Raw genomic sequence first — 15,316 nt, forward strand, 5'->3', positions numbered from 1 at the left:
GTGTGATAGTGTGCATGTACATGTGTGTATTGTGGGAAAAAATAGTATAATCTCTCAAGTTGTTGCAACAGTTTGTTGTTTTGCTGCAACATTATGTAGTTACTGATCATTTGGCTCTGTTATTTGTGTTTGCTTCCTATTAATGTATCTTATACTCCATCCGTGGTGAATGATCTGTGTGTGTGTGTGTGTGTGTGTGTGTTTGATTGAAAAACAAAAAAAAAAAAAAAAAATACGCCCAGTAATGGAGGACGCCCCGCCTCCATCCGTGGAGTTACCATGGCAAACGTTGTCGACGTCACAATGGAAGGAACGCCGTCTATAAGTATTGGAGGGTCTGCCGCGGCGGCTCGCGAGCTCGGATGTGTGTTCTGGAGGAGTGACACGTGCTGAAGAAAAAAAAAACTTAAAAAACATAAAAAAAATAATAACGGACACATCCAGGAGTTTTATTTTGTTTTAATATTTTTACTGTACATAATTTTTAAGGTGGATATTTGTATCTTAAATTTTACTTGAACTGGGAAGAATTAAGTCAACATCTGAGCAACCATGGGAAGAGGAGTGAGTATAAATCTTCTCTGTTTTGACTCTGGGTATTTTGAGATATGTGGCGTAAAAAGCTGGATTTCAAACTTCATTCAAACAAGTGGTTTTGTTAAATCGATGTTGATGTTGTCAGTGGGGAGGTAGAGGATCACATGTGCGAAGATAAGCCTCCTTTTCCTCTCAAACATGCTGATTTTTAAGTACTCTCGGGGACTTCCGCGTTTTCAACCCCCAAAGCACAAAACCCGCTTTCATTTAACTAGGCTGCCGGGTAGAAGAGCTCCTAAGAAATAAGTTTCCATCGCTCACAAAGATGCTTCTCAGCGCCTTCAAACGGATCGGTGTCCGGTTACATAACGGGATGATCTCAAACGCCTGGACTGTCAAAGTTTTTCTGGCTAACGATATTAGCTGCTGCGACGTTGCAGCTGTGGAAGTTACACTGTTTTGAAGTGAGAAAATAACGGCATGAATGGCTGCGGGGGTTATTTCACAGTGTGGAGGCTCTATTTTGGTCTATTTTGAGTGAAAAATAGTTCAGATTTACTGTATGGGTGTATAGCAGATATAGAGAGTAGTTTCCCGTCAGTGATGCTCTCCCCTCAGGAGAAGAAAACAGTTTGGTGTTTTGCCACTTTTTGCAACATTTTGCTATTTCAGTGTGGCACTTTTCCGAGCAGCTCTGGCTGGGCAGCAGTGGGAGGGCTGTGTTGAAAAGTCCAACCCACGTTTTTCCTCTTGCTGAGAGATTTGGAGCCCTGTGACCAATTATCTGCAACTTATCTTAAGTCAGATCTGCACACCTTTTAGGGAGAATGGCTGAGAGTGAGGCTGCTTTTTAGGCTGACACACTTTTTGCATGCTGCAAAATGAGAAAAAAATGCATTTTAGTTTGAGGAAATGGCACATAAAAAGATGCATTTTTGATTGTTTTTGCTGCACAATCTTTCATAGCTCGGATAATATGAAAACTAGCAGTCATCCATCATTGACAGATTACATATTTAGCGAGTAGAATATGTAACATCACATAGAAATAGTATTAATGTTGCTCTTAAACAGTGTAATGTGAGGTTTCAAGCTTGGCAAGAAGATCTCCATCTTTTCTCCTCTCCTGCAAGGCTGTGTGGCTTCAAACGTTCAAGTGTTGTTGTATTCACGCGCCGTTGTTGTTTTGTCCTGATATCTGCAACATATCTTAAGTCAGATCTGCAGACCTTTGAGGGAGGGTTTCTGCTTTTTAGGTTGACACACTTGCATGCTGCAAAATTAGGGAAAAAATGTATTTTTTAGGAGGGAATAGCATATGAAAAGGTGCATTTTTGATTATTTTTGCTGCACCACTGTTCAAAGCCTGGATATTATGTCATGGGAATTGCAATTCTTGCAATTTGAAAATGTCGTTTCACAAAACAGTGTGAAAGTTGTTCTTAAACGTAATGTGAGATTTCAAATTTAGTAAGAAGATCTCCATCTTTTCTTCTACGCTGTCTTCTTCCCTCCAGGGGTATTCGGCTTTTGTTGTTGTTGTTGTTGTTGTTGTTGTTGTTGCATTCACGCGCAGTTGTTCGCCTTGTTATTCACTAAGTACCAATATTTCCACTGAAAGTGAGATTTTAATGAGGCATCCATTTGCGGCTGTCATGTCAAAAGAAGAATGAGACCCTATAGCAGCTCCTCTGTTATTGTTTTTGTAAATTCTTGCATTCACACGCTATTTTTGTGCTGTTACTTATTATAAAGTACCATTATTTCCAGTTACATAGAAATGTTGACAGGAAGCATCCTTTTGTTACTGTCATGTCAAAACATGAATGAGATCCTGTAGCAGCTGCTCTTCTTATTTTTCCTTTATTTTCCACAAACTTGGATTGTATGGGATGAAACTGAAGCTCGTTGTATGAAATATCAGCCGTCGCCACACCCTGCCATTCTGCGCAACAGAAACACTCATTACAGATTCAGCCCGCGAGGGATGGAGAGTTGGACGGAGGGAGAGGAAGATGGACCGGGAGAGATCTGGCGGGAGATGTGAAGCAGAAAGGCTCATTCAGTCTCCTTCCTCCTCTCCTCCTGGAGCTCATTTACGATTCTAAAAAATCTTTGCTCGCTCTCTCTTGGCTTCTTGGCCGCTGCTGGCTTTCTTTTCCTCCCATATGTGATGAAAGCCATGCCCTGCCCCCATCCGGCCTCCCTGCTCTTCCCCACTGCGCCTCCTTTCCTGCCCCCTCCTCTCCTCCGATACATTGGGCTCTGGCACAGACAAATAGCGAGACTCGGACGAGATAATCGCCGCTCCAGAGTTTCCCGATACGAGCAGAGAGAGGCGGAGGTGATGGTGGAGATGGGGGAGGAGAGGGAGGAGAGGGAGGAGGTTGTTTTGTTGTAATGGAGAAGAATCGGGGCGGTGAGAGGGAGCACAGGTATGAGATGACTCTAGCAGCGCTGATTGTTTTTTCCAGTTTCCCCCTCGTGTTTTGGGCATGCACCTCCCGCTCATTGCAAATAAGAGATTACCCTCTCGCTGCCCCTTTCATGCTTTTCAGTGTTTTCTCATCACATCGGCAGCACTGTGCAATAAATGGAAAAAAAACAGCAGCAAAGGAGCTGAGAGGAGCGAGATTGGAGGAGGGATTGATTGCTTCAGAGAAGGAGGTGCTGGTGGGGGGTGATATTAGGGGGAGCCAAGAGGCACCAGTTGCCGCATTGCCACCGTTGAGCAACTCAGCTCTTAGACATGATAGAGGAGGGAGAAAAGGAGGCAGGGTGGGGCTGAAAACTGATACATTTCTATAGTGCAATATTCACGTTTTACTCTGGATGGCACAACTTTAAATGAAGGGATGTTTTGGAAGGGGAGCAGGAAAATAGATGACTGGTTCACTGGGCAGCGATGCAGAGCAGAAACTGGGAGACAGCTGTCAAACTCAGGGTAGACCAATGGGGGAGTCCAACTGAATATTTCATAATCTCACTAATCTCAAATTTTTAGAAAATCATCCCAAAATGGTTATATTTGGAAAAAGATTATTTTACTTTTTCCAGCTCATAAACTGCCACAGGGATGACTTTCTTTTGTATGTTGATGCTGAAGTTAGTGTCTCCCTGGTTCCCTTGTCAAAAAGCCAGTGGGATTTTTCCATTGGATTATTGCCGAAAAAAAGTTCTCTGGCAAACAAAAGTTTTAACAGTGTTTCCCACAGAATTAGAATTTCTGTGAGGCAGTCTCTGTGCGTCCCTGTTTCTGTGGCTCTGTGTCCTCTCTCTAAGTGTAGACGTTTTGAACTCAATTTTTTCTCCTCGGCAGCAGTTTGGGTTTGAGATGCTGGTTTATTAATCTGTCATTCCAGTAAGAGCTGATCAGATTGAATCAGACGCACAGCTGCAAACTTGGAGCCGGTGCAATGGGTGCTGAAGTTTCACTTTCACTGCGCCTGACGTTCTGCCGCACCGTCTGTGCCCAGACTGCGCTCTGTTTTTAAAGAAATCTAAAAGTTTCAAAATTCACGTGTTGGATATTTTTTGACCAATTTTATGTCTTAAATCAAAACTTGAAAGTCTCTTAACCCTTTGAAACCTGGATCAGCATCACCTGTCTTGTGCTGCATTCACACACCTTCACAGGTATTTCAAAGTTCAAAATCTGAGCAAATTGGTTTTTATTTAAAAGGAAAAAGGCGATGAGTAACTTCGCAAGAACTGTCCCACAAATTTTAAGAAATAAGTAAATTTTAAAAATTATTATTTTTTCCAAGTGAGGGAAAATCTAGAAAAACGAATTAATTGTAAAATTATTTTAAGGGATTATTACTATTATTACTTAAGCCCCTGTTTTTAAGTCATTTCGTTTTGGCTTTTTGATTTTTATTTTTTTTTTAATTTTTTTTTTTACTTCTTTCATCTAATTGTTAAGTAATTTTCTTTTTTGCTAATTTTTGGATAATTTCTTTTTAAGTTACTTATTGCCTTTTTCCAATGTTTTTAAAACAAATCTAACCGTTTTGCTCAGGTTTCCTAGGGTTAAGCTTTTATTAACCACAGACCTTACTGGGACATGTAAACAAAAAGGGAACCAGGAGTGCCAAAATGCGAACTCATTTTGGGGTTTTTATGGCTCATTTTTGCGGCACTATATTAGATATTAAGATATCAGGATCAGCATCTGTAGTTAAAGCTACCTCTTTTCGTAAGCTGAAGATTTTGTTGATAGCTCAGTGTAGTTCAGTTTGTGTTTCTGTGAAGAAGTTGAACTCCCCAAACGAGGATGTATCTCTTTAGTGGCCACAGATGGCAACACTCAACCACAAACCGACTCCCCCATCTCCACAGTGAGGACTCTGCTGGCTGTTTCACACTGATCTTCCCACTGTGAGCTGACCCGGCCTGTCGGCCCCTCGGCCACTTTTCATCTCAGCCAAAGGGGCACCCCGACTACACCTTCACATCCATTCTTCACAGTCTGTTTCTCTCTTGTTCTCTGTGTTTGTACCTGTTTTCCTTCTCTCTGTCCCTCTCTCCCTCTCTCTCTGAGGATTTAACATTCTTTCCGCTCGGCAGTCATCGTGTATTAACCGGGGCTTTTGTCACACGCCACCCCTCGTCTGTGACAGAACACCGCGTACTCCCTCTCTCCTCCTTCCTCTCTTTTTCCCACTCACTCCATCTCAGACGCCTGTAATTCCCCTCGCCTCGTTGTTGTGCCTTGTTTCATCTGTCTTTTTCTCTTGTCTCCTTTCTCTTTGCTTTCCTCTCTGCCTCCCTCGTTCTCGCTCTCCGCCTCTGTTTGGCTAAGCAGCTTGAGCCGTGCGATTTGTTTTCTGTGACAGCTCTTTGAACTTTCACTGCGAGCCTGTTGCTCAGCAAAAGTGGAACATTCGCATTAAAAATAACAAACTCCAGAGCACACTGTTCCTTTGCCCGCGTGTCTCCTACACGAGGAAATCTAAACTTTTCCATGCCAAAAGAAAGTGATGTCATAATCCAGGTCTTAAGGATCCTAGCCTGAATCACCAGTAGTTTGCTCATGTGATTATGACAACATGAAAAGTTTGAATATTTGAGACAAATATGTGTGACGCGTTCAGCTTTTCCTCCTCTTGAGGAAATGATGCAACCTGTAGCTGTGGTGTGTTGGCCAGTTAATGTCACGGAGGTGTGGCTTCGGCCTGAAAGTGAGAAAAAAAGAGCCATTGATTTACTTGTTCATTCATTCTGGTCCAGAACAGCTCCAGGATGCCTGTCCAGCTCTTGAATGACTTGTTTTTGCCTCATATAGAGAACAATTTATCATGAAGACTCAGAAAAAATAAAGATCCTTTGTCTTGTAAAATAGCAGATTTACTTACATCTTAATTTTATCATCATGATAAATTAGGAATTTAAGCAACATCCACACTTATCGTTTTAAAACACCATTTTAAGAAGAACACAAGCTCAATCCACATGAGCATATTAGCACCTTTTCATATCCGTCCATATTAACATGGATGATATTGCACATCACATGACCGTTCATGTACACTGTCAGCAGATTTTCTGGTCCATGTAGGGCTGGATTGCACCGCTGGACGCAGGAATTGTTGCGGATCACCTGAATAATAGCTTGTCTCTTGTGCATGTGGTGGTAGCATTATAGCAGGCTTGATCACTGGCCCGTCATAGCAAAATATTACGCACTATACACCCCTCTGGGGTTGTTTTTGACGTTTAGTGACGCCCAGTGTGTCTCATATCGCCGCTACAGGGTGCCCGTGTGTGGCGGTGTCTGGCGCAGATGAGCCACTGACAAAGCTTGAGTTTTTGACGAGGTTCTGAGTGTGACCGGGTTGAGAAAGTGAATTTGTACGTCTGCATCATCATTTTCAACAGTGTCAGTTTCCACTCATATAGACTAAAATGCAAATGTTTTCAAAAGGAACAGGCCTGTGCAGTTTTCAAAAGTGTTCATTTTGGGGGTTCAAACTGCTGGAGTAGTGTAAACTTTGTAAAAGTTACACGTTTTAAAAATGAAAAGGTTAAACTATTGTTGTAGCCTAATGAAGCATGGCTTTGCAGACATTTTGAAATGGAAAAACTGTAAAAAAACAAAACAAAACAAAACAAAGAACACAAAGCTCTTAAAGAAATAATTGTGTGTGTTCTTTGCTGAGGGTTTTGACTTGGTGAAAGTTGACATCACTTTTCGTTTATGAAATTTTAAGTTCCTTAAGAGCAACATCTGTCAGCAGAAGGATTTTATATTACACAGGACTGCAATTTTAAGACTTAAGTGTTCCTTTCCCATTTAAGGTTAGCAGATATTATAGTGCAAAGAGATGTTGAGTCTTCTACATATTCAGCTGTTTTTCTGCAAATTTCCAGAGGTAGTTTACTGCTGTGTGGTCGGTCATATGATGAATCCGCATTCACATGTCAAACAGCAAACAAAAGCACTGTAAGTTGAAGGTGGCAGTTTGTAAATGCTTCATGTCAGTGGTGTTGTGCGTCACCGTGGCAGGAGAAAAGTGCCCAGAAAGTTTCCAACAAGGAACGGCATTGATTCATTCATTCATTCACTTTTGTTCTGCTGGAAGAACGCTGTAAGTTTCACAGGACGTGAAGTGAGTGTTAAACACGACGGCGTGTAAATTAACACACTTTCTTTTCACCGTTTAAACAAAAAAATGCAGTTGGAGGAAATGAAAGAATAAAGGAGCAGGGAGAGGTATGGGGGAAGAGAGAGGGGACATTTGGGAGAAAGAGAGGGGGGGGAGGGGCTACAACGCTCAACTCTGTCCATTCACATATCTAAAGAGGTGTGGCAATAGTCGCTGGTAGCAACCGGGCAAAGTCCCAGAGCTGTGTGTGTATGTGTGTCGGCACAGTTGAATGAGCAGCTTGTGTATCTGGCAAAAGACCCTGGCACCAGGAGGGACAGTTCATAGGAATTCAAGTCTGCCTGTAAAGAGTGTGTGCTTTAAAATATGCGAGCGCTTGACCGAGCGCTCTCCTCTGATGTAGGTTTGAGCCTGCAGGACGTTGTTCTCTCAGGCGAGGAAAAAAAGGGGGGGGCTCAAAAATTCTTGGTTAAGTTGTGGTGTTTTTAGGGCTTTTCATTGCTGTTCAGAGAGGCTCGTTCATTCAACTGTTTGAAGGGTTCTCGTTGTCCTTCAGTTTGACATATCTTTCATTTTCACCAAAAATCCTGATGACGTTCATTCAGTTTTTCCCGACCAAGGTGCAAAACTTGAGTTTGCAGCCTTTTTCAGCTGACCCAGGAACAGTATTGGCCGTCATTCACAAATGAAAACAACAGTTTAACTCGTATAACTGAACTTGACGTCACTGAATGAGGCATTTCAGTCTGTAATCTGCACTCAGACTGTGATCAAATTGAGCTGCAAATAAGCTGCATTTTTGTAAAGTTTTGTCTCTTGGCCTCAGTCCATTATGAAATTCCCACAAATCTCCATAAAAGCTGAAGTGGCCCACATGCCCCTGGTCTTAACAGTCACATGAAAAGATTTCTGAGCCCTTTGTTTGTGTTTTTGATGCAGATTTTATGGAAGTTGTTCAAAGGGCCATTGTTCTGTGTCCAGTAGGCTTCTGTGTGTGTGTGTGTGTGTGTGTGTGTGTGTGTGTGTGTGTGTGTGTGTGTGTGTGTGTGTGTGTGTGCGTGTGTGTGTGTGTGTGTGTGTAATAAAGATTTTTTCATCGGAGTATCATCTCCTTTCTATAAAGCATCGTTCCAATTCTGTGCTCCATAACCTTTTGTCACCCTACTTCCCTTTGTTCCTCCTATTCTTTGATTACAACACTGCGTAAAAAAGACATTTCTCCTTTAATGCATTGCACATATTACAAACACATAAGGTGCATACCAAAAAGGATTTTGGATCTAATTCACTACATATGCTGCAAATGTGTAAGATGGCATGGCTAACGTTTGGAGGCGGCATTGTTATTGGCATTTGCAGAATCTCTATCGGACATAATAACTACATGAACATCTGTGAACTCTAATTGCATTACACAGCATTGGGCATGAAAAGGCTCACTGTAGCATCTCATATAATAATTAGTATAAGCAGCTGGGCTCCAATCTGTGTGCTGATTTTTCACAAATCAGCATCTGGAAATGTAGACTATGATGCCATGCACAAAATAAATAAGATTGTGTCCATCCTGTTAATGCCATTGACCAGAAGAGCTACGTTAGGTTGCATCAAAAATTCCATACTATCATAGCAATAGCAAATTTTCAATAGCAAAATTTCAAAGCTCACAGCAACATATTGCATATACTTTGACAGCACATTAATTGTGTACTTATTTATGTGAAGTATTACAGTATGCAAGCACTGGGCACTACCAGCATAAACACTGCACAACGGCCATAATAGACAATAGTGGACAGCGATAGAGAATAGTCTGTATCATTAGTAATGCTTTAAATGTTATTTTACATCGATGTTTTTTAAAATTATATATAAATTGCCAGTAGAGCTTAGGTTTGTATGGGTTACCATCGGTACGTGCCTCCAAGTGGCACCAATTGTGCGTTTTAGCAAAGGCATGACCCGTCCAACTCTAAATTACTCTGTTGCTGCAATCTCACTCCTCTAAACCTAAACAATGCAACCGACGAAGGCTAGCCAATCAGATGGAGAATAGGGCGGGTCCTGCCTTCTCAAACCTGCAAAACGCAAATTCGCGAGTTGTCATAGTAATTGCAGCTCTGTGCGTCCGAGCACATACATATTTTGAATGACAGTACACATATTAAGTATTAAAGGCACCTTTCCTTTCCTATTTATTTTCTAAAGAAACTTGTTTTAAATTATGCTATTTCTTAGTTGTTGTCGCGTGCAATTTCCATAATGCACCAAATGTGGCTCAATATTTTTTCTGAAAAATGTATAGCCTTATAGGTAAAATTGTTCCCACATTTGATCTTATTTGTTTTAGGAATGTTTTCTTACTTATAGACAAGTCGACAAGTTTAAGTGTGAACTTCTGTTAAAACATCGGGGGAATTAGTCTTCGGAACATCCCAGTTAAGAAGTTTTTTGGGGGAGGTGAACAAATTTCTTTGTTTCTTTTTTAGAAAAATGCACTTGTTGGTGTGGACCTTCTTTACTGTGGTTATGGGTACTTTTGAACGGTCTGCAGTTGTAATGCTTCATCAGAAACATCAGAATTATTTTTGTCATCAGTATATTTTGGGGTTCATACAGGTCCTCGAGGTGCTTAAAGTGCCAATGTATAACAGCTCATTTGGCAGATAACTTTTACTGTTATTGAATTATCCACTTTTTCCCCACCTAATTTTAGTGCTCATCAGGTCTCTTCTGTAGTGGAAGAGCATCCTCTTATCGTAATTTTTAGGCGCTGGTAGCATGCGTTTGCTCCATTTATGAATTTTTTTTTTTTCTTGGAACAGATGGTTGTGGAGAAAACAATTTCATCCTTAAAAATAAAAGTTAATGCTTGAAGTACTTTAAAGTCCTTGAATTTGACTAACCCTGTTATTACCATGATGGCTTGTTACTAAAAACTGTGTGAAAAAAGTAAAGTTATACTCTTAAAGATTGAGAGTATTTTCTCATTTTCACAAAATTCACAACTAAATGCTTTTATATATCTCAATATCTACCAGAATATCAAGGTTTTTATAAAATAAAAACAGGATTTGACAACATTTATCATATTCTGAAACACATAATGTACTTCTATGTTGTACATAAACAGGAAACACTAAATCTTGATATCTTCACATCTGGGATGTGTGATGGAATTAAAGTCTGTGTTTGACATTCGGTCTCTTGACCGCATTATGTGAATTATTTGCGTAAAGCCAGATGGCCTCGGGGGTCCAGAGGCTAAGATCTGGCCGCACTGATCCAGAACCAGACTCAGTGTTTTCCCAGCTTAGCCGGCCGGGGGGCTTTAGCAACAATAACAACATGTGCTGGGATCACACACTCTGCTCTGGTGACTCTCTGGGAAACTTTAAAAGACTAACGCAGTAGAAAAACAATATTAGTTAGCATATTTCCATGACTGGCTGTGTGCAGGATGTCCATATGTGGTCATTTGGTGTAAAACGTATCGCCCTGTAGAGTTTTCAAAATGGCTGCAGCACTTCACAGTGTGGTCCTGCGTGCAGACAAATAGCTCATTTGTAGTCGCTTGGTCTTTGGGCAGCCTCCCTCGCCCCCCTGCTGGCATGCTAACACCTTTGATCCTTGTACTGTGCTGAATTATAGATGAGCCTTAACTGCTTAATCGATGTTGGCTTCTGCTGTTGCCTCCCGTTACCTGCCTGAAACACACACAGGCTGAACTCTGTGATTTACACACACACACCAAGGAGCCTTTATATTTTTCACCTGTTGATGAGTGATGCAGGTAGCGGTCCTTGTACAACATCACCTCAGGGCGATCGCCACAAACACGAGTATATCGCACCTGGATGCTAGTCGCGGGTCGTCTGTTGTGGGGTAATACGGATGAAATATTTAGTCATACACTCCAGTATAAATATGTTCTGTTATATTGTACATTTTGTTTTTGTGAATTCCTTAAGAAGCCATTGAAAAACTAGACATACATGCTCGACAGTGTTAAGGCGAAGCATCTGCAATACCTCACAGCAAGCATAAGAGTGCGTCTTAGGCCACGTTTAGACGAGAATGGCCCCACTCAAAATGGAAAACTCTCCTTGGTGTTTTTAAAAAAATCTGCGTTCATATGAAAACATTGTCAGAACAATCCTCATGTACAGAGATCCGCAAAAACAGCTTAAAATGCTGAAGTATGCATGTCAGGCCCGTAGTTAGTGAGTTGGGTGCGGCTGTGCCGTCACTGTTCTTACAGGATCCGCACATTACCAGTTTAGACAGCGACAGACGGGGTTGTTTTCTTCTTTACCATGTTTGCTTTTTAAATAAGATCAATATTGTTGCATAATTCATTTCTTTCTCTTCTGATTGAGCATCAAGAGCTTTAGTTTACAGTTTCCCACGATCCTAGTTTACAGGGTGTAACTTTCAAGCACGGGTTTGTGTCTGCTTTATTACTCTGTTAGTCTCGACAGTGTAGAAAAAAGATTTTTCATATGTGTGTGACAATGATATCAGGAGTGGCTACACTGGCCATCTGGACAATGTGGAATAACTGAGTTAGGGTGTGGTGTCTCTAAATGGAGTGTGGACTCATACAGGTGCTGGTGGCAACTCACTGGATTATACCTGCAGCAGGACAGCTGGCAGGATGGATTTGACTTGGGAAATAGTTTTGTCGTGGGTAAGAGATAATAGATATCTTTTTTCTGTTTACTGTCATGTAATTTTTCAGCTTTTTTTGTGTTTTCCCGACAAATGCAGTGCGTGAATTAGCACTCCCTTTTGCTGAATTGTTGAATCTTTTCAGGCTTTCCAAATTTAACTTTAGCACCTCTTTCTTCCTTCCTATCTCACCTTCTCTCTGTCGCCGTCTCACACACCCTCTGGCTTCCAGCCGCCTGGAAGACACAATCTTTGCTCGTGCTTTTGTTGCTCTGTCAGTTTCAGTGACTACTGATAATGAGCTGAGATGTATGTGGAGACAGCAGAGAGAGGACAGACGGAGAGAGGACAGACGGTCACTCTGTGGTCAGAGCTGATGGTGTGATAGCAGGTGTCAACTGAGAGAAGAGTCATGCAAATTAAGGATATTTATGTATAAAACATTTTTCTTTTTACAACTTAAATAGGGAGTTTTTTTTAGGGTCAGGTTTAAGCTGTTTAAAATCTCTGCTGCCTCCAGCGAGAGAATTTGTGTCACAGTCAGAGTTAAAATCAACCAAATGTCCCCAAGTGTGTTAACTAGTAAATGACTCCAGTGTGGTTCATCGTTCCACTCTGGGGTTTGGTCGAGACGCTTCATTGGCGAAAAACCACACAAAGATGCACATCTGTTTGAGACCTTCCAGAAGCTAATGTTGATACATACTCCGGTTTCTGATGAACAAAAACAGAGTAAGTGAGGATTGGTGGAGCAGAGTGTTAATATCTTGGGTTTCACCCACACTTGGATTACTCAGGATTTATACTCAGTGAGCAGAGTTTCAGTCTGATGGAGTTGGACTAAAACAAAAGGAAAATGTTTGTAAAAATCTGCTGTCACAATAGAAAGCTTTGCAAAAGTTTGCAAATCCATAAAAGTGGATCCCCATAGAGTTGTTTTGGCAGTGACAGATGGCACTGGTGTCCATAAAGCCAGGATCCACGACTGTTTTTTCACTCTCCGCTCATCCGACAGGGCTCTTGATCTCACAGCCTAACTGCATGTGACAAGTGAAGGAGTGCCTCGTTTTTTTTCTTGGATTATCAGTTAAAGTTTGTGGCAGTTTGTCTCCCCAATTTAGGCCACAGTTTTCCCAGCTCTAGTTTTGGCACCGTGGATTCTTCTTTTTCTGTCAGGTTCGAGGTGCATTGACCCACATGGAGTCTTAAAAAGATGCAGCATGACAAAATGTCTTCTGGCATTTTGAGTCATCATCAGACATCGCATGTGCTCACGTTGAATCAGACGCACCTCAGCAGCAGTCAGCGTGTTACTCATGCACGGCATCTTTTGTTGCCAGCAGAAAAGTTACGAACGGAAAGTTTCATAACTTTCTTTGTCAAGGATGACCCTCCAAAGCGTTGCAAGATAAATTGGCGGAATCACAGAAAGTTCAAGAGGACAAAAAAAATCCTACGACACAAAATTATGTTAATATACCTGACTGCAGTTTTGCTTTTACATCATCTGGCCCTGAAAGTTTTCAGTTTAAGGCTGTAAGCCGTGGTTGAAATCTAGAGCTGGGGGTATAATGTTGCTTTATCACACAAATAATTATGGTAACTGAGGTTCACTTTGAGAATATTATTCATTCAAACTGCCTTCACATACCTTTTACAGTCAAAAGTTACAGTTAATGAGAAAAAATATTTAATTGAATTGTAGTTATTAATCAAAATGCTGATAATTACAAAGGTGTTACAGCCGAATATATACTTTTTGGGGAAAAAAAGTGTATATGCAGAATTATTCATTGGGTTGCTTTGCATCTTTTTGTGTAATAATGTCTTCTTTTGGCATAGCCTGTTTTTGGGCATTTTTCAGTTTCATTGCTGAGTCTAAACATTTGTTAAAAAAAATAATCAAATCTAAAGAAAAATTACATTAAATTAAAGTAATTAAAACAATTTCATGGCTTATTACATTTTTGCCAGGATAAATAAATACCTGTTACCTATTACATTTGAAAAGTAATTTTCCCAACACTGTGTTTTGACCATTCAGGTCACTTTAAAGAACCTGTTGTTCTTTCACTGTGTTGCGTCCTGTCTGTCAGTCGGGCTGAAAGATTACTCACATTCAGACCAATGATGTGATGTAATAGAGCGCAAAATTAAAATCACAAAAGCTGCGATTTAAAAATACAAGGAAAAGTCAGCGGGTCAATAACATCCAAGAGAAAGAGTTCCAGTGGACACTGAACACGTGTTAGCAATCGCAGAGAGATTCTGGCTCATGGGCAGGGGCCAGCGAATGGTTAAAACTAGGTGAGTGGTAGAGCCATAGTCAGTGTGCACTCGCGATTTGTTATCGTTAGTAAATGGTGAAGATTAATATTTATTTTGCATATATTAATGTTTAAACCTGGCACGTTGTTCTGCAGGGCTTTGTCGTTCCTTTTAACTCATTATGGTTGTATTGCATGTTTCAGGTTTCAGGTTACAATATTCTACTCCATGGGATTATTGCTTGTGTATAGCAGATAACACAGATAAAAAAATGCATATTGAATCACACTATTTATCTAAATAATTACAATGATCACATATTGCTCAGTCCGAGCTGTCAGTCTATATCTCTGCTGCTAATGTTTTATGTTACGAAACAGTGTTTCTCATTTATTTCCCTTTTGTTGTATTTCCAGGAAGGACGCGAGCAGTATGAACTGGCTGCGACCTCGGAGCAGGGCGGCAAGAAGAAGGGGAAGGGGAAGAAGAAAGACAAGGATATGGATGAACTGAAAAAGGAAGTGGACATGGTGAGTGTCTCGCTCTCTCTCTGATTATACACTGATTGTCTCCTCCCAGTGTGACCACATCCCATCCCTCTCCTGCCCTCGTGAGCCTGTTCTCGTCCGCTCTCTGTGAAACCACACAAAAGACACAAAAGAAATTCGAGGCCTTAAAGAACTGAAATGTCATGAACACGATAATTGAAGGCCAGGAAATGTTCATTTTTATTACGTATTTCACATATGAAGCTACAAAAGTTGATAAATGTTAACGCTTTAAAACTGGGATTGTCATCAGTTCTTTTGTGCTGCTTTTTGACACTTTTCACAAACTTTTAAACCTTTAAAACCTCATTTAGATTTTTTTCAAAAACAGGCAGTAAGCAAGTTGGCATAAAATATACTGTAAATTGCACAAGGTAACAAGAAAATTGCCTGAAAAATAGTTATATATATATATATTGTGAGAAAAGAGAAAAATGTATATAAAGTTGTATATAAAATTATGTAATTATATATTTAAAATTAGGTTACAGCAAAAAAAAAAAAATTAATATTATTATTTCTATATTATTATTTTTATAATCTGGCACTATTTTATGGTTATTTCCTGTTCCTTATACTTTTTCTCTTTTTTTTTTGTAAATTTTTGTTTATATTTGTGTCATTTCTCATTGCTAATCACCTTCTTTCCATGTGTTTTTTTTAAAGAAATCAAACCAATTTGCT

At 40.4% G+C, this 15,316-nt stretch overlaps 1 protein-coding gene across 1 annotated transcript in view; it reads left to right on the top strand.

Annotated features, from left to right (window-relative positions):
* The first annotated feature begins 322 nt into the window (after positions 1–322).
* LOC121962711 (sodium/potassium-transporting ATPase subunit alpha-1-like) overlaps positions 323–15,316 on the top strand; it is a 32,329-nt gene continuing 17,335 nt past the window's right edge. Inside the window, 2 exon segments of the mRNA XM_042512967.1 lie at positions 323–564; positions 14,501–14,614. Of these exon segments, the coding sequence (XP_042368901.1) occupies positions 553–564; positions 14,501–14,614 (126 nt within the window). The 5' untranslated portion in view covers positions 323–552.

Source organism: Plectropomus leopardus, chromosome 24 (genome assembly GCF_008729295.1).
Source record: "Plectropomus leopardus isolate mb chromosome 24, YSFRI_Pleo_2.0, whole genome shotgun sequence".
NCBI classification, from domain to species: domain Eukaryota; kingdom Metazoa; phylum Chordata; class Actinopteri; order Perciformes; family Serranidae; genus Plectropomus; species Plectropomus leopardus.